The sequence below is a fragment of the Psittacula echo genome (assembly GCF_963264785.1).
Source record: "Psittacula echo genome assembly, chromosome: 6".
In the NCBI taxonomy this organism is placed as follows: Eukaryota; Metazoa; Chordata; class Aves; order Psittaciformes; family Psittacidae; genus Psittacula; species Psittacula echo.
In genome coordinates, this window is record NC_137743.1 from 54,717,250 (window position 1) to 54,737,069 (window position 19,820).

Below are 19,820 nucleotides of genomic sequence, written 5' to 3' on the forward strand. Positions count from 1 at the left end.
AGAAAAAGAACTGTGTAAGCTGAACTGATACATGAGAAGCATAGCATTGTCTGTGAAGTGCTTCAGAAATTAAAAGCTGGAAGGATATCTTGACAATCAGTACAGATACTAAGATTCTTACTGTTGATCAGCTTTTGCCAGTGAAATGTTTGTTAGTACATGCATAATAGAAAAAAAGGACATTGGAGAGAGATTTAAAAGTTTGGCTTTCTAAGAAAGCTATATGCTTTGGAAATACAAGTATTAAATCCTTCAGGCAGACTACAAGTAGTAAAATACTATAAAAATATATACTTTTTTAAAATTTACACAGTGTTAGGCACTGTAGATAAACCTGCTCTCCCTGAAAAAATTGGGTGTCACTGGAAGAGTAAACAATGTTACTTATATGGCACACAGCAAACCTGACAGCTACTTCCAAGAACTTTTCAGTCACATAATTCTATTTTAAAGTTAAAAATACTATGCCAAAATCTTTTACAGAAGACTGGAACTCTACTGAACTACAGATCCATCTATTGAAACCCCAAGAAGGGACGATGGGAAAGAGATAGCAGTTTTCTTCTCATAAAAATGAGGATAAAAAAAAAATAAAATTACTTCAGCAGTAGTTCAATTTGATGTAAAAGATTACTGTGAAGAAATCATTCTGGATCACTACTGTGACTAGCATTCGAACTGTGTATCAGAATACAAGCAGAACTGACAATTCAATAGCTTCACAGAAGATTAAAAAAATTCAGCAACTCTAATCTTTTAGTAAATATGTATTTTCTCATGAAAAAACAGATTTCAGTAAGGATCAATGCTGAATTGAAATGTTTTCCATCAGTCCTGACATTAACAGTTAGGTCTTCTGAAAATCAATATAGCAGTTGTTAGAAAAAATGGAGAAAAGGGCAAAAACCCATGAACATGGGGTTCATAGCATAGCATGGTTGCTACTTACTGAAGCAAGTTGCATTTTGAAATTTCTGCAGACAGAACTTTTAAATTATATTATCAATCAGTAAAAAGTTAAGTATTTTTAAGGAGTTTTTTCTCTCTATAAAGAAAGACTATTTAAATTTTTTTAGACAGGAAACAGCATCAAGGATTCACACCCCTTGCCTGAAATGGTGATTTCCAACATCTAATGCTACAGATAGTAAGATTTTTCCCCTCTTGAAAAAGGGCTTGCATTTTCAAAACAGCATGGGTTACTCAAACTCTGATGCTGAGCACAAGTTCCTGCCCCTGAGACATCTACACAATTGCCAGTCAAACAGAAATACCCTTACTTCTGTACAACTGAAAATCATTTAAAGAACTAGACAATTTATGACATTTTTTTTTTTTTTTCCAACTTCCAATACCATTACAATTATGGTTGCTGGGTATCTTGCCAAAAATGACTGCATGAATCTACTGTAGACATTAAAATGATTTCAACATTCTGAAGAAATCAGCACACTTTCCTAGAAGATTACATTTTGAGATTGATGACAGCTGGGAGAGAAAACAGAAGAGTCTTCACAGTAATCTTTCAAGGAAAGAGTTTACAGCAGTTTCATGACTCGTTGCTACAATTCTTAAAATCTGTTCCACCAATATCTTGAGAAATTCCATTTCTTCCTCACAGATCAATGTTGCTGCACTGAGTCGTCTTGTTAGAAAAAAAGGTAGACGGGTATGTGTTCAGAGATCTTGTTTTTGTACCAGCTTCTAACAGAAAGCATGAGTTGGGCAAAATCCACATAAGGCTTTTAACAGGAGTATTTCATGGCCTGTGCATTTCTTCCTCCTTGATGTCCAACCAGTAACTATAAAATACACTTTTTTTGCTTTTATATTCAGAAGGCATTACCTGCCTTTACAGCTTCAATGTCAGATATCAATGTCCTGGCTAGGAAAATCCCAAAAATCTAAAACACAAACAAACAAACAAAAAAAAAACACACACAAAAACAAACATTTGTGAGATGAAGCACTTGTAATATACCAGCCTGCAAGATGTTTGTTTGCAGGTTCAGATATCATTTCACAGCTAGGAATACCCATCAAAGCATGGCTATTGCTAAAAAGTAATAAAGGCAGCAGAATCTAGCAGGAAATAAAACTCATGAGAAAAAGATGCTTTCATGTAACATTTCAGAAGCATTCATAATAATAAGCTTCTTGACGCCCTAGAGCTGGAAGAAATCCACTTAGCCAAGTTTGAGTCTTATAACATTGCTAAAGTTACAAAACAGGCATTTTCATTTGTTCTACAACTCTGAATAATCAAGTCAATTTCTGAACAATTTTTTAAAATACATACAAACCGAACAATTACCTGTACTAAAATGAAATTCTTGTCACAAAGAATAGTGAGAGATGTACCAGATTATTCTGAGATATTTAAATTTGAAGTTTTAACATTCATTCAAGTTCTCAGGGAAATCTTCCTTTACAAATTTAAGATCTATTCATAACTCAGTACATTTCCTGAAACAGCATTAAAAAACTACAGACCTGAGTGAAGCTTTGGAAAATCCAAAAAGATTTTTTTATAGAAGTAGTCAGGTTATGTCTAACTCTCAGTATCACAATGAAATAGTTTAATGCACAAGAAAGACTCAATCTGAAAAGACAAGTGAGACAAGTGACTGTGAAAGTGGCTTCCCAGAGACTCAGGACTTGAAAAAGAATAGCAAGAAGTTATTGTCAATCAACATACTGCCAAAAGATGTGAATTTGTATCTTGAATATCTTCCTAACTGAAGGTGTTGTTCTCAGGACAGCATCTCTCAAAGCCATGGAAGCATATCATTAGATAGTTATAAAATACTAAAAATTTAGCAACAGAGGGCAGTATTGCCATGGTCGAGAAAAGGTATTTTGCCAGCACTACACTGTTTTCAGTCAAATGGAAAATACATACTGTAGTAGGTCAACAACTTTGTTATTTCCCACCTCAGTAGTACCACATCAAAAAAATTTATGTAAACGTACATAGCTGCCTTAATGAAAGCAGGATCCACTTTGAAAGAGGTAATCCAATATGTTTTACTGGGATTTTTTGTTCTTTGATGTACCAAGCACCAACAAAAGAACTGGAAGAAGCCACAGCAGCTTCATCTGGTTCTGCTAATATCACATTTGCATCCTGTTCACCAATTTCCCTGCCTCATGGTCTCAATTTTTTTTGAGCAGTATGGTATATGTCACTTACACCCAGCTGAGTGGTAGTTTTAACATTTCAATCATTTCACGTTTGTGATAGAAGGCTATAGGTCAGATCTACTGGAGCAAATGACCAGATCTCCCTTGCCTCAGGGCACATTGAAACATAAATATTGTATCACATTATGTAATAAGTATATATTAACAATATGCCAACAATATAAAATCATCATATACTTTATGTATTATAAGAGCACTGTATTTCTACAGTGACCTTCACTGCTTTGAGGAATATAATTTCAACAGAATTAGTTGATATTAGTTATTTTCACTCTAAGTCCCCATCCCTATAATTTTTTTTTTGCCATATTATTCTCATGCCTACAAAAAAAACCCCTGTATTAAACTATTAACTCTACGTTTACCATTACTACTTTTCGCTTTCGCAGGTCTGTATCTGCAAACTTGAAATTTTTTCAAAATAGTATAACAAAAGCAACTAACCTGGAGCAGTGAGATAGCTATGAAGACACCTGCAACAATGTAGATATTTCGGGGTAACCAAGCCTCAAGGGCAAGAATACATCCTTTGACAAAAATCTGATCATCCCATTGACTCTTGCTCTGAATGTAAAGAGGAAGAATATCACTTCTCTGCTCAAGTTTATTATAAGAACAATCACATGATACAGGTAGACAATTTGTCACTTATGCAGTAATGTTTTCAACCAGACTCTAGAAATACATGTATGCCCAGATTAAATCAGTGAATGGCAGACATTGATGTTATTATCTTTCTGCAAATCCTGTTATTAGAATACTTTACAATTAGCAGATAATAGAATTCAGAGTTAGACTATTATAACTAATAACTGAAATGCACATTTGAAATCCAAGTCCTACCCCTTTTTGAAACACACCTTTCCCTTTACCCATTCCACCACTTACTTTCTTCGCCCTCTCACAGTAGAGGTTTACTTGCAGTATGAGGCACAGCCAATTAGTTCCCAGAAGTTTAAGCTGACATAACTATAGCAATTTCACCATTTTTATAATTTTGCTCATGCAAGCACAGAATGACAGACAGCAAGACCCCAGTACCTTACCTTCTTTCTGATATCATAGCCACACTGCGTATTCACAACTTTTTGCTGCAAAGGAAGAGAGATTTAAAATAAATCAACTGAATTTTACTCACTTCTGTTTACAGAGAAAAATTTTTTACATTTCACAGACAAATCAGGACTGTCAGAGACAAACATTTTAAGAAGTATTTTTACTAAAAATGAGCAAAGCACTAGCAGAATACATGAAAAGTAATGACAAAGCAGAGGTGTATACTCGCAGGAAAACATCCTCCACCAGAAATGCTAGCTGCTTCTATCACTTGGCTTTCAACTAGTAAGGAGTTTTTAACATAAAGCATAGCAAATGTACTGCCAACATACAAATAAGATACTTGCATTTCCAAGATCGGTTTCATTTAGGTATTACACATAACACCTAACACTGAGGTAACAATAAAGGTACCAGGCTGATTCATTTATACTTGCAGTGAAGACACACACCTTACAATTCCATCATTTCAAGTAGTATACAACTTGCTATTCCAAACAGTTAAAATAAGTAACAGCTGCAAGCTACTTGAGCCCCTCAGTTGATAGTTCAGTCTCACATATAACCCAGCTCCAAGATATACCTAGTCATGAAGACAAAATATTCTAGCTGCAGATCCCAAGTAGGAAGACCACAAACACCTTCCAAATCACAACCCCACACAACCCAATGACAATATTCACCTCCAAAGATGCAAAGACATTCCATTTAAGACTTGTTTTCTCTGCATGAGGCTTATGAAAACTTATGCACTACACAATTATGGCACAATTCAAACAATGCATAGTGAGTTATATTGAAATATTAGGAGTAAATCTCATCTTATGAAGATTTAACTACACATGCTTCCTTAAATACAGCAGTGGAATAGTACTGATTCAAATTAAAGTAGAAAATAATTACTGGGAAATCTGAACATGGAATTTTTCCCTGACAAAGTCTTTCCTTGGCTGATTTCCAAAACAATCAAAAGCCTCAGTATAACCTACCAAGAGTTATCTATTCTGCCTAAGGACTTCTGGATCAACTTTGAGCTGTAACTCAAATACTAATACTGTCAAGCATTATATGTTAGTCCTACCTCCACATTCCGGCTTCCACTGAAAAGGTTACATTCCTGAAGGTTAGCAAACAGAGCTCACCTAAATCTTGGCAAAACCATCAAATTTACTCAACATGCTTTAAACTGAGACTGTGCATAAGCACTTTATTAGTTGCTGATAAACAACCAGCAAATAGTTACTCCTGTTTGCCTGGCAGAGGGGTGTTGTAATATTAACCAGGGCAAGCACTGGTTGGACAGTGCTCTCAGGTCCTTACAAGCTAGACAGAGAACAGAAATTCAAGGTAACAACATATTGGGGTAGGGGAATAAAAATCAGCCACTCAAACCATGGAAGAACAGGTTGCCACATTTGGACTCTAAAATATAGAACAGAAACATGAAAAGAGTTTGTATGCACAAGAGTCATTTTTGATCATTCAGAAGACTTTTTAAAGCCCTAGTCATCACACTTTGTTCAGGAAGTGCTTCCTTTCATAACTCTCCAACAACATCAGAGCAATACAAAACCAGGAAACAACTTACTGCAGGATCAGGTATACAACAGGAAAAAGGAACACCACACTTCTCACGACTTTTGCTTTCACTGCTGCAGTTAAAATATATGTTAAAGTCCCAGTCATCTGGCCCTTGGGCACCACAGCAATGGTTCTGTAACAGATAAACAAACTCTTATTATTTGGGGATATTTTAGAGACAATTTATCCACTGAACTCATTCTCTGGAATGATACTTGCTTATAACCTTCACTGTCTCTAGTGCTGTGCAGAATTAACTGCAGCATCAGAGTAAAACATTAGTAATCAATAAAGTAGTTCTATGAAATCAAAGCAATACATTTGGCATACTGCTCTTGGAAACAGATGTCAGCCTGACAAGCAGAACTATAAAAATTATCACTTTAGAGGTAATTGCTAGATGCAATCAGTGAACATCCATAAATGGTGCAACAAAACCGTTTAACAAATGCTTTCTACCCCATTGTTTCCAAGTCAACCAAACCAGAAAAATTATTTAAAAAAATTCTTTTAATTTGCAACTCCATCTTTAAATCTTAATGTTTACTGTAAAAAGTGGATCCAGGCACTTAAGAACATACTTCCTTCCTTTTAAATGAGAAGGTTTTCATATTCAAATGAATTAACTGGTAAAGTCTCACTAGCTCAAAGGTCAGTCAACTCTAGGTAAAGAAACTTATGTGAAATACTTTTTAACAGTGTAATGCAGTTATCATAATTTGCAGTTTGGTGAAATCACAACATTACAAGGAATGTTCAATTTCTTGAACTAATGAAAGCCAGTTTCTCATTAGGTTAAGTCTTACAGCTTACAAGCCTGGATATTTGAGGACACAAATCTTTCTCTAGAACTTGAGTACTTGAAACGTTACACCATCACACAGATTTTCCTGGTACTTCATGAAGTTCTATCCTCTTGGGATATCTCTAGAATCTTTCCTCTGCCCAACACCCATCTTCATAAAACTTATATCAATCTAACTGTCTGTAAGACCACGAAAACTTTAAGTCAGTAAATGGACTCACAAGTTAGCAAATTGTGACAGCAACAGATGTGAACAGATACCTGTTTTCGTAAAGTTTTCACATTGTATATAACTAAGGACAGGTGAACAGAATGGTCATTTACCATGAAGAAAGCAGGAGAGGTTTGTTTTTGTCTTTCTAGTCCCTCCTCCCTGACACATCTACACTGTTGTAAAGAAGACATACAGCCATCAAAAGCATGTTTATTTGAATCTAATTTATTATTTATTATGTTTATTTAAATCTAATTCCATAAGGTACAGACTATGAGGTCACTTACAGGCCTGAAAGCAATAAAGTTAGCCAGAGCAGGAAGCTGCCTACAAAAGTCTCTCAGGGTCCCAAGGCACAAACTGAAAACAGAGCAAGTCAGCCTAAGAAGCACAGCTGCTTAGAAGATGGGCTTCACTGAGGCACTTGAACTCACTGCTCCACCTTGCTGTTCAGCCCCTACAAAACTACATTTGCTAATCCACACGGCATCCTTTCTTCCTCAGTGCTTTCCGGTATGAATCAATGACAGGCCAATGGAGAGATTTTTCTGGTCCTTCCTTTTTCAAGCTTATTAGCATGCTAATCTGGCTACTGAACTCTTCTTAGTATGCTCAGCCTTTTATTTTCATTGAAAAGTATTTAATCGGAGTTCAACTGTAAATCAGCTTAGCATATTAGCCTGGATGACTATACTGAAACTAGGTAAACAAAGAACAGAGTGGGCAATATTGAGAAAATTACTGGTGTTGGTCATGGCCAGGGGGAGCCCTACCTTACAAAAAGGTGCCCTTAGCACCAAAAGCTAAAGCAAAACAGCACTGAAATCCAACCAGGTAGATTAGTCAGAGGATGCTTCCGTAACAATGCACACAAGACTGAATGAACAGGACAAGTAACCTGCTGGCAATATACAGCTAACTGTTCTGATTTTACCCCAGCAGGCAACCAAGTACTACCCAAACGCCCTGCACAATTTTCTCATGATAGTGCTTTTGTTCCTCACCTCTTAAACTGGTGCAACACTGATAAGAACAGGGGAGCAAGTGAAGAAGGTCAAAGACGGATGCTTAGTAGAGCTTCCACACTGACAGTTAGAATAGCATTGTCTCTTAGAATATCTTGCCTCCCTGATGCTTTCAGTGAAAAAAGAGCAAACCAGCACATCTGTAACATGGCACTATTAACTACAGAATATGATAAAACCATAACAAAAAGGAAAACTTCCAAATCTTCATACTTTCCTAGAACACATAAGACTAGCGACAGAATAGGAACTTACAATTTTCTGCAGCGAATCAATGAGGTTCTGGAGGTCAATATCATCTCGGTAGGATTTAATGTTATTCTCAAAGAATTCTTTGACCCTGTCCCTCACCCAGTCCTGGAACAGGAAAGCAAGAACTGCCACTGCCACCTCCAGCAGGAATATAAACACAATTGCTCCACAGAACTGTAAAAATAGAAGGCACAAATTAGAAAATATCCATTCATTTTGAATGCATCCCTACTCCAACTCCACCAGAAACAGACACAGAGAATTAGGTAAAAATTCTTACTGACTACAAATACTATGAGAACACAGCCTGTTAAAATGAGAATACAATGTAAAGAAACACCCAAGAGGGAGAGTTATCTTTTTATTTTGGTCACCTAAACTCGACAGTAAAATAAGCACCACACCACAGTCATTATGCACATTATTAATTATAATATTAATAAATAAGAATGTGCAAAATACAGGGCTGAAGTAGTCTTGATGTTACTTCTTGAATTGTTTCTAGTTTTATAATTTTTTTGTTCAGCCCATTTCCAGATCTAAAGCAAAGAAGCAGCCTCAGTATAAAAAAAAAATATTTAAGAGATCTGACGTGTCAAAGTCCCCAAGTTTTGCCAATTTAAAAGAAACTTTTTAAATTTTAAGGGATTTTGTTCTCCCGAAGCCACTATACCATCTTCTCTCAGCAATTCCTAATTCCTGTTTAGTTTGGAACACTGAATATGTTCCAAATATCATATTCTGTGATATTACATACACAATGTTAGATTCCAGTATACAAATATTTTAACATCACCACTGTATAGCAGAATAAAGAAAAAAAGGAAGAAACACTTTCCAAGAAGGGGAAAATATATATAGGTTTGAACCTACGCTGCTTTCATACCATTACTCAGAAGCTTGTTAGGGGAGTAAGTTGTAACAAACATTGTGATACATTGTAACAAAGTTCTAAAAATTAATTATTTGAGTTTGCTAGTAGTTCTTCACCCATCATTCCCAACTTTCTCATACATAATCCACTCATATAAAGGTGTTACTTACAAACTTCAGAAGGCAGATGTTTTCTCTCAGTGCTCCTACACAACCAGCAAATCCCAAAGTAAACATCACTACTCCAACCACTAACACAAGCAACACTGGGTCCAGACCATGAAGACCAGTTACCTTTGTCAGATCAGACAATACACCCTGAAAGAGAAAAACAGGGTAGCAGAAAAAGGTGACCACTTTAAGTATGCATTTCATTAAGTATTTCTTCTGGATGTCCATGGTTTCCAGATGACTCCAAATGAAATTAGTTGCTAACCCCTGAGCTTGCCAACAACTGATCCCAGTGGAAAATTCTTATTGTAACATGGTTACTGACAATGCCAATTTTCTTCACCATAGCAGAGGAAATATTAATGCAAAGGTATAGCTAATAATTCTTTTAATAAGTAAAACCAGTGCAGTCTCAGATTACATTCTTCTAGGTCTGTTGGCCAAACAAGCTTCCACAAGATGGGGCCAAAAGCTTGATATTATCACTGAATATTCATTTAGTTTCAAGGCAAAAGAATTAAGGCTTTATATTAACCTAAAATACATAAATCAGAAAGGCATTACGAAGTCTAAGAAAAATTAAGGAATTTTTTCCAATCCTTATGTTTTGGTGGCAGAAAGGGAGAGACATAAACTACAAAGCAGGTATGCCTGACATTTTAAGGGATGGGAAACAAAATCTTGGTTTAGTTTTCAAGGGAAGCTTGAAGGTTTTTTTTTTGTCTCAACATTTTACTTACACCCCTTCTAGTGCTGAATAGTCCTAGGAATGCTCCTCCAAAATCTTGCAAAATACAGAGTAAAGCCAAATATTCCCATTTCATCCCAGATAAAATTCTTACACCAAAACCAGTTATCTATTCCATATAAGATACTTCCAATTTTTCTAATTCAGCAACAATATTTTCTTCTTCACTATCCAGACACACCGCTTATCTTGACAAAAATCTCACCTACTAAACCTGCCTGTCTAGATCTTAAGACAGAATTTCTAAGTCTATGTAAACATAGTGAAGACCTTATTTCTAGATTACGTTTTAAAGAAATTAAGTTTATACACCAGCTACCATCAAAATTCCATCAAATACACATAAAAAGCTTTTCAAGAAAAAAATTTGTAAGCACATCCAGGCATCCTTGCAATAGTATTAAGTTTTTGTCATATACTCATCAGCAATATATAGAACATTTAATAAGGAAATACTTTCCCTTTCAAATGGAGAAATAACAAAACACACAGTATAATATCCCATCATTACAGGTCTACTATCTTTTTTTTTAATAAAGTATATTCCAAAGCTGATTTTGTTCAGAGTAAGAGAAAGATATCAGTAAGACTCAAAGTAATTCATATAAGCAGTTTAATTCCACCAAGAGAATGTAAACTCTTACCTAGCACAAATACCTGAGTAGCATGAGTTAAGTTCAAAGAACATACATGCTAAGAGAATACCTTGGAAAAACCCGAGTTACTTTCTATTTCAATACTTACTTACTAAAAATAATGTCTTCAAAATACAGCACTAGAATAAAATGTGCACATGGAGAAACTTCCCTGATGAAAACACACTGATTTACAGTACTGCAGTGATACATAGGAATTCACCTTCTTTCAGAATTTGTTCTATAAAAGATCTCATTAGAGCTGTTGATTTGGCAACAGCAAGACAATAAGGTTGTTTTTATCAAAACTGGTTGAAAGGATGAAAATAAATAAATAAAAATTGAACTGTAGGATTTAGAATTGCCTTGCAATAGCTGCTGACTAACAGTTGAAACGGCCTATTAAAAATTGGTCACATTTTATAGATATCACAGCATTCAAAGTCTTGGGAAGCGAAGACCTTTCTAGTTACTGTCACCAATAACACATTTCCATTCTTACAAACTGTAACACAACTATCAACAGATAACTACAAAACTTGGTCTTCTGGGTTAATTGTGAGAGTCCTACCTAATGAAACCTTGTCTCAGAACCCAAAAATCAAGGAAGACATGCCAAGATTAGCTAGGCCAATGTCTTTGTAGAACCCATACACTATGAAACCAAACACTGTGACCAGGATATTGAAACTTTCACAACTATTTCCAGCCATCTCCTTTCCAACACAAACAGCAGCTTTTTTTCAGACAATCTCACTTGCTCAAGCAACATTTTTTGGAAGAAAACCTCCTCTGATCAAAACATTTTAGGAAGAACAGTTGGCAGGAACTGGGCTCTGTTATTCACCCTCAGATGTTGCTGAGTTCACAGCAGTTTCTTCATGTTCATGTTTGATGTTTACAACATTCTCTTTTGCAAAGAAGGTTGTGGGGTGCTTTTTGCCCAACAGAAGATGCTAAGTGAAAAATCCTGAAGGAAGGAAGTAAACAAGAGAATTAATTCAGGGCACTATCTCATTCCACCGCACTCATCTCTCTAAGGATGCTTCTGCCTGTGCCATCTGCAGGATGGTAAAAGCTCTTTGAGGCCCAGACTGCCCTTTAAAACAGCACTTCCATTTCCTACAGGTATACAGGAATCAAGTTTGATACCTGAAGTCACTGTCAAAAAATCCAAGAATAAAACTCAGCCTTTAAGTGTTCCTTTCAGTCACCTGGAACAGTGAATTAAGAGTTCAACTGTACATGCTTAATTTGTTTTCCTCTTTTTTAATATTTGTAAGCATTATGCCACCATCTCAACTGACGTGTGTTGCCAACAGAGGGCAAACATGGATTGTCTTCAAATAAAACATCTCTAATACATCCCATTAACAGACACCAAACCAGTTACTGTTTTGAGATACAATAGTATGGAAACCATAAAATACATCGGACAAGGACAGAGCTGATTTCTTATAAAGAAGTTCTGTAAACTGGATGTTGATTGTCACAACATTATAACATTATAATAACTCATTATAACACAATCTTCATGGAAAAAGAAAAACCAGAGAAGTTATGGGACCCAATGTACTTCATGTTGCATTTAAGAGACAGGATGTTCAAAACTTTTCCACCACCTGTAATTTATCTTTCAGTTTACTGCTGCAGCACAGCTTCTGGAATGTTTTTCTCTCAATTCCTATCTATTGTTCACCAAGTATTTATCTGTAAACAAACAGATCATATAGACACTATGACTGAAGAACATTAACTAGTACGAAAGACTGTCCACATCACAAAGAACAACAGACATGTACAGATTTTTCAAGCCATTCAGAAGTCCAAAACCACAGGAAAAGCTTTGAAGTACCTATTTGCAAGTTAGAACAGAAAACAGAAATAGTTCATGCAAAATTTAAGCAATAAAGACAGAAAGAATCTGTTCTTGCCTTTTAGTATCTTCAGTGTACCATAAAGTCCCTTTTCAAACAGAAGTAGCTGTGAGCTAGTCATTTCAACCACATATACCCTATGTGCTTCTTCACAGAACAGAGATGATGTCTGAACTTCAGAGAATACAAATTCAAGACAAGATTAACACTCTCTCTAAAGGACTGTAAATAAAATCCTTTTATAACAACAGGCTAAGAGATAAATGCATTTGAGTGGAGATAGGCTGCTTACTATATATCAGTCACATCACTTAGTTGTAAGAATGTCTGCACACACATAGGGAGTGGGGAGAAGAAGAATACATACCTCAGCATTAAGATCATCATAAAACTCTTTCACTTCCAAAAAGTGGAAGAATCCTAGAACCTTTCTGTATGTGGAATCCCAGAGTCTCACTGTTGTATGTGGGTAGCTGCTGTGTATAAGCACTCTGATTAAGGAAATATTACACCACAATGGTAATTAAACTCTTCCTTTCCTACCCAGCAGTACAAGTGAGGGCACCTGCTTTCCACTGCTGATTAAGATTCAAGATCAGTAAATCTGCTGGTAACTGTCACTTTTTCCTACTGCTTGCAGTCACATTAAAACCATGCTTCTACATTCATAACAAGGGAGTGAACCATTCATTTCCATACCTACACCATTTCTTTCTAACAGGAGATCTCTGTAGGTACATGCTCACAACAGACTTCCTCTGAGGAAGTCATTCACTAGAAGAAACCTTTGACAAATATAAAAGCCTTATTTAGTTAGATCATGTTCCCCAGGTTTGATCCTTGTCGTGGTTTAAACCCAGGCTGTAAATTAGAACTATGCAGTCTACTTTCCCCCCCACCCTTTCTTCCCCCGCTCCTGGAGGAACGGGGAGGAGAATCGAAAGAATGCAACTCCCATGGGCTGAGATAAGAACAGTTTAATAACTAAGGTATAACACAAATCACTACTGCTACCATCATACAACACCTCACCGACCAATATCTCGCCCCCACACCGCAGTGATCCAGCCCTTCCAGGAACTCTCAGTTACATCCTGGGCATGATGTGCTGTGGTATGGAATACCTCTTCGGCTAGTTTGGGTCAGGTGTCCTGTCCCTGCTTCCTCCTGGCTTCCCCTCCTCCCTGGCAGAGCATGAGACTCACAAAGTCCTTGGTCAGAGTAAACATTCTGACCAGCAACTGAAAACATTGGCTTTATCAGTATTATTCACAGGCCGAAAGTCAAAACCACAGCGCTGCACCAGCTACTAAGAAGGAGAAAAAGTGACTGCCGCTGCTGAACCCAGGACAATCCTCTACATAGAGACACAGTAACTTAAGCAACACCATAGGAAGTTCCAAGAGGAAGACAGTAGATGGCCTGAAGACTGGAATACTTCAGAATGATAGTCCCAAAGATGTGTGCCTGTGTTCAAGGTTTTTTTGTTTGATTTTTGTTTAGTTGGAAGTTTTTTTTAAATCAGGATCAGTTAACTTTTATATTTCTCCTAAATGCTTCTTGTTTGTAGCAAAAAGAGGTGGGTAGAGAATTGTATTTTAGAAAGCATGCTTTCAAAAGAGAACCAGTTTGTAAGGACTAATCGTAAAAATTAAGTTCTCCCAAGCATCCTGCTCTTTAAAAGTTTACAAAAAAGGTCTAAACATCAAAGGTCACTGTTTAACACCTGATCAAGAATAAAACTCCAACTAAACTCAGTTTAGATCATTCAAACATGGTCTTGAGCTCAGATGCTACATTCGATCTCTGCTGCTTCCTGCGGAAGTAGTTTTACGGGGGCAGAGGTAGGAGAGGGCAGCCACCAAAGTAAGATCAGTCATTTCTACCCTTACCTTTTCACTCCACGCCCACAGACCAGCTGCAAGGAAGGCCACCCCAGCTAGCTAAAACAAAAAGAAAAAAATAATTAGATACAATAATCAACACATTCTCAAAACACTTAGGCACTCGCACTGTTGCTAAAGTAAAGCAAGTATTGCCTGTAATCTCAGACAACAGTAATTTATTCCATAGCATTCTTGCATTACATAATCTACTTTTTAAAAGTATTTCAATTTGATTATTCATGATTACTCAAGAAGCACACAGGACTAAATTAACAATTTCACATAGCAGCGTACAAGGAGGAATTATCCTTGTCCCAGTGACCTGCTCTAAACCTTTTGCTTGCACAGAAGATTTCAGAATATTTAATGCATTTTGAGGTTATTCCCTAGTCATTTTACAGTGCCACTCCCAGGCAGTAGCCATGCTTGGCTCCTCAAAACTTATCAAGGCTCACTGTATTAGCCCCTTCTCTAATTAGATATGGTTTGTTTAAAGCCCTTTTGAATTAGGCTGAAATAATGGTCCATCCACTTATTTCTAATAAGCAGCAAATCTGACAATGTACATACCCTACACCAAATGTTTGTACAATAAATATTTATGAATTATATTAATCCAAATGAAGCATGAGATCCTTGTTCTAATCTTTTTTTTCTCCACTGTCAGGCATTTCAACAATCACTGGCATTTCAATCTTCAAACTAAAATGACCTCTCTGCAAACGGAGGGCAGCTCCCCCTCATTATTTAAAATGGCGTTCTACCCTGCTATTGTTGTCTGAAAAGCGGATTCGTGCTCAGCGTGCAGTAAATCAGTTCCATGCGCTCAGGAGAGCTATTGTTTATTCAGGCCTGGGTGTTCAGTGGACTGTTCCGCAAATCAAGCACTCCAATGCAAGCTTTCTTCGTTATATTTATACACGAAAGTTATAAGGCAGTAAACTCCTAGTTACAATGACTGGTTGTAATTTACATATAATTAATATTTGCTGTGTTGTTGTCTCTAGCTACTCAGGAATACTCAGGTGAAGGGTTGTCACCTGGGCCAGGGTCTTTTTGACCTGTGGTTGTGATTTTTAACATTATAATGAAGGCAGTTCACTTCAGGACACCTTAAAAGTTAGTTCTTTTGCCAAGTTAGGTAATTGAAGGGTCACTTCACCAAGCTGTCAAATAACTCATCCTTTTGGTGCCACCAATCCTGGATATTCTCCTTTGATCCTTCAAACACAACCAAGATGTGGTTGTGCCCATGAATGAGTTCCTCATTGTTTTAAGAGGGTCTCTTTGTGCCAGCCCAACATGCAGTAACTATGTAACTGTGGCTACAAATTGCAGGTACACAATATAGCAAGCAACATATCGCTATGTCTATGTAACCTTAAAAGACACTGAGGTGCTGAAATGTGTCCAAAGAACAAGGAAGCTGGTGAAGGGTCTAGAGAACAAGTTCTGTGAGGAACAGCGGAAGGAACTAGGGTTTGTTTAGTCTGGAGAAAAAGAGGCTGAAGGGAGACATTATCACTCCCTACAACCACCTGAAAGGAGGATGGATGAGGAGGTGGCTGGTCTCTTCTCCTAAGTAACAAACTATAGGATGAGAGCAAATAGCCTCAAGTTGCTCCAGGGGAAGTTTAGATTGAGTACTAGGACAAATTTCTTCACCAAAAGTGTTGTCAAGTATTGGAATCAGCTGCCCAGGGAAGTGGTTGAGTCACCATCCCTAGAGGTATTTAAAAGACAGGCATGCAGATGAAGCACTTAGGGACATGGCTTAGTGGTGGAATTGGCAGTGTTAGGTTAATGCCTTTTCCAACCTAAATGATGCTATATAAACGACTGAGGTTGCCACCCCCACCCACCCAGCCTTACATATATTGACAAGTAAAGCCCAACAAATGAAAAACTGCCTTGAAAAGGGGGCCCTTTCCTCTCTCCTATGAACTAAATAAGCATCAAAGGCAATTCCCCACAGCACAGGCAAAAAGAAAAAATAAGACTGTCTCACAGTCACACAAGAAAATATGTGTAGATTTTAAGTACTACTGGGTTCACTACCTACTGACCCTAAATTGCAGCCAGGGCAAAATAAGTTGTTCTGGGTTCACTCTGCTGGGGGAAGTGGGGGGAAAAAAAGCCTAAAAGGTCTCTGTCATTCATGTCATTCAGTAAAAATTACTCAAATGATCTGACACTTCCATCTAGGCATGAAGTATTATATGCCATATTTTAGGGCTTAATCACATGGATTAACCAATCAAATCAACTACTAATAGATGTAAAGAGTTACAATGGGGCAAAGAAGTACTAAATAAGTTAGATTTCCAGATACTGCTTAATACGCAACAGGATAATAACTACTCATCTCAGACTCTAAATAGCTAAGAATATTTAGAGTAATGATTTGGATCAAAGCACAGCTTTAAAAATATTATTAAAAAAACCCCACATGTATATAAACAGAATATTGACCCAGATTACCCCTAAATCTTAACCCCTAAATCTTACCCCTAAATCTTAACTTCATCTTTACAGATGAAGAGGCAATAAAAAAATAATAATAATAAAAAAAAAATCTATACTCACAACTTGTATGTCATCAAGTTTTACAGCGAATGCAATCAAGGCATCCTTCACCCTTTCTCATTCTCAATGCTCCAGAAATGCTGAGACACAGGTGAAGACAGTTGGCATAATTTGCAGTAATCAAGGTAAATTACACAGTAGACACAGCTGGATCTTTGGGAACTTTTTCTTAAGAAATGAGGGGGAAAATTGGGAAGACTTCCACACTCAGTATACAAACTACTGTTACTGTAACACTAATAATGTGCTATTGAATATATAAATAAGGTGTCCTCTTCAGACTGGTTGCCTTTCATTACAATTACTGTCTTAAATTGTAATAGACTAAGTAGATTTTTCACTAGCATGCTTCATTATCAACTCTGAATACAAACTCATGTTTTATTAAATGTTCAGTTTCACAAAGTTGCACTATTTTTGCAAAGTTATTTCCATGGGCACACATGCATATTACCTATAAGTAAAACAGTTATTAGCAGAAAAATCAACTTAGTCTTATAGAATCAACATGGAAAAATCTGTAACTTAATTCACCTAAGCGATTCATAAATCTCACTAGAAACACAACTAGAAGCAAATCACATACATTAGGTTTCTTTAGCAAAAAAACAGTGAAGTATGATGTACTTGCAGAAGAAACAAAGCCATCAGCTTTACAGGCGCAATTACCAAGACAACTAATTTTCAAGGAAGTAAGATGGTAGTTATTTAACTGAATGAGATTGCTTGAAATGCCAATTACAAGATACTGTAAAATATCTCATTGGAAACTACCGTAAAACACACAATGGTGATAAAACTACCTCAGAAGTTAGTGTGATTGAGCATGCTCAATACAGAGTTCTACAGAGAATTAGTACTAGGAAAATACCCTCTCTTTACCACTCTTGCAGAGAGGTGTTCCACTAACTGCTATGCCGCAGACAAGGGAACTGATCCAGACTGAACTGAAAGGAAAGTTTCAACCTTCATCAGCTCACTGAACTAACTGGCCACATGAATGGGAGAATAGGCAGCTGAGAAGTAGCAATGCTAACCACATGTGTTCCCAGGGTGAAAGTGAGCAAGCCAGCTCTATTTCAAGAGAAGCATTTTGGAATTAGCCTTTCACTAGAATCTGGATATGTGAGCAAGAACAAACTAGACTACCCAATTCAATTCTGTGCCATGGAGTCATTTAAACCACATACTGCATCAAAGATTAGGTGGAAGCACATACAAAGCAGCTCAGCTATACCCCTTGGAACAGAAAATTAAGCAGCATTTGGTTATTTACTGCTTTAGAACTGAAAAATCCACATTATTAACATATCACATTGAGCTGTAGCCTTGGCTCAGGAGATGTACAACACTGAAACCACTCACAGACACCATGTACAAGGACAACTTAAGCATTATCCGTTCCCAACCACACTTTGAATTTCTTTGTCTATGCTATTAAGAATCACCCTACTAACTGAGAAAACAGATCTAATTTGTTTCTCAAATCTTGATTGCAGCAAACATAATTCCTGCAAGACAACCCTTGCACATAAACTGATTTTTGAACAGCCTGCCTCATGGTCTTATTAGAAACAATGGGAATGCATTCCTATTGCACTCACTTTTTGTAAGCACAAAATGTTACTCTCTCACAGAGAACACTTCTTCCACACCCTGGACAATCCTGTTTTATTCTGTAGCTCCACCTATGCTGGAGCAAACAGCAGCCTACAGCCTTCCTTCCTTCCTACCCTTGTCTCTTCCAAGACTTTTCCTCTCAGGGTCAGGAAACCACCTGGTGGTGGATTCTTTCCTCTTCCTGCACAGCCTTGCTGTTTTAGATGGTCCTGAGAAACAACATAAACTGCAAGAGCCAAGAAAATCTTATGCTACCCTCGGTCTTCTCCTACTTTGCAAAAACAAACTCGGCATTCTTTTCCGACTTAAGAGAATTTTTGCCTTTCATGTTCAGAGCAAAAATGCCACAGCTTCTATAGGATGAGGGGAAAAAAAAAATTTTTTTCCTCCAAACCACTTTAAGAGCTACAAACAAAGCTACAAAGCATCAGAAGATAAAATCAAGATGACAGCAAATAAAAGCTATTTTATGCTTTCCTTTAAATTCATCTGAGAGACAGTGAGCTCATATGCAACCTAAAAAGCTTTGGCAGAGCACACATGCAATGCTTTGCTGAAATAGCCATATCGTGGCCAAAATGCCATTCTTGGACTACTCAAAAAAATCCTTCAACTGGAGACAAAGCAGCAAGCATGAGAGGCAGATGACTGAGGGAGTGCCTTTCCTTCCCAAGGTCTTCTCAAGAATTCTCAGGCTGGAAGGCATAAGAATAGTGCTGCACCCCAAGACTTGCACTCCCTCTGGGGTCATTTATCCACCCCTGCCTCCTCCCTCCACTGGGGCTTTCACAGAACTCACTCAATTGCAAAATGACTTGGAACAGAAAGGTGCCAGAACCAAGCTCTTCACCTTTTATTACTGTGGCCTTTTAATTTTATAATGGCAAATGAAGCTATTTGGGGAGGGGGAAAGCTTTAAAAACTCAAAAGGAGGTCCAGTCTTGCTGTAATAAGGCAATTTCACTTAAACAACTGAGCACTCCCTGAAGGGCTGTCTTAATGGCTTCAATACTGCCTCATCACTACTCATTAGAACAAGTGTACTTGGAGAGTTAAATCTTATTAGCATGGTTAAAAGGCAAGAAGAGAATAAAGCAATCCCACATTAAAATCACGCCTAGGAAGACAACAGCCTTCCTATGACCTCCATTCCCTTTCTCACAAAGGAAAGCCAAGCACAAAGAAGAGAAAAGTGATTTTGCAAGCCAGTTGTATACAACTAACTCGAAGACATCAGAACTGAACCTTCTATTGAGAAGTTACTTATGTGGAAAAAAAAAAAAAAAC

The 19,820-nt window shown here is 37.1% G+C and overlaps 1 protein-coding gene across 5 annotated transcripts in view; it reads right to left on the reverse strand.

Annotated features, from left to right (window-relative positions):
* Positions 1-19,820, reverse strand: part of TSPAN14 (tetraspanin 14) — a 55,773-nt gene that overhangs the window by 16,619 nt on the left and 19,334 nt on the right. For 3 of the 5 annotated variants that reach the window (XR_013957269.1, XM_080622130.1, XM_080622131.1), the window contains exons 3-9: positions 14,334-14,384; positions 9,182-9,328; positions 8,141-8,311; positions 5,849-5,974; positions 4,251-4,295; positions 3,649-3,768; positions 1,847-1,904 (exon numbers count right to left, since the gene is read on the reverse strand). Coding sequence is in view for 3 of the 5 variants with exons in the window: in XM_080622130.1 (XP_080478256.1) it covers positions 1,847-1,904; positions 3,649-3,768; positions 4,251-4,295; positions 5,849-5,974; positions 8,141-8,311; positions 9,182-9,328; positions 14,334-14,384 (718 nt within the window). In the remaining 2 variants the exon portion in view is untranslated. Of the gene's footprint in view, positions 1-896; positions 1,905-3,648; positions 3,769-4,250; positions 4,296-5,848; positions 5,975-8,140; positions 8,312-9,181; positions 9,329-14,333; positions 14,385-19,820 lie in introns of those variants that run through there. The other 2 variants (XR_013957270.1, XM_080622132.1) reach the window with 2 other exon arrangements.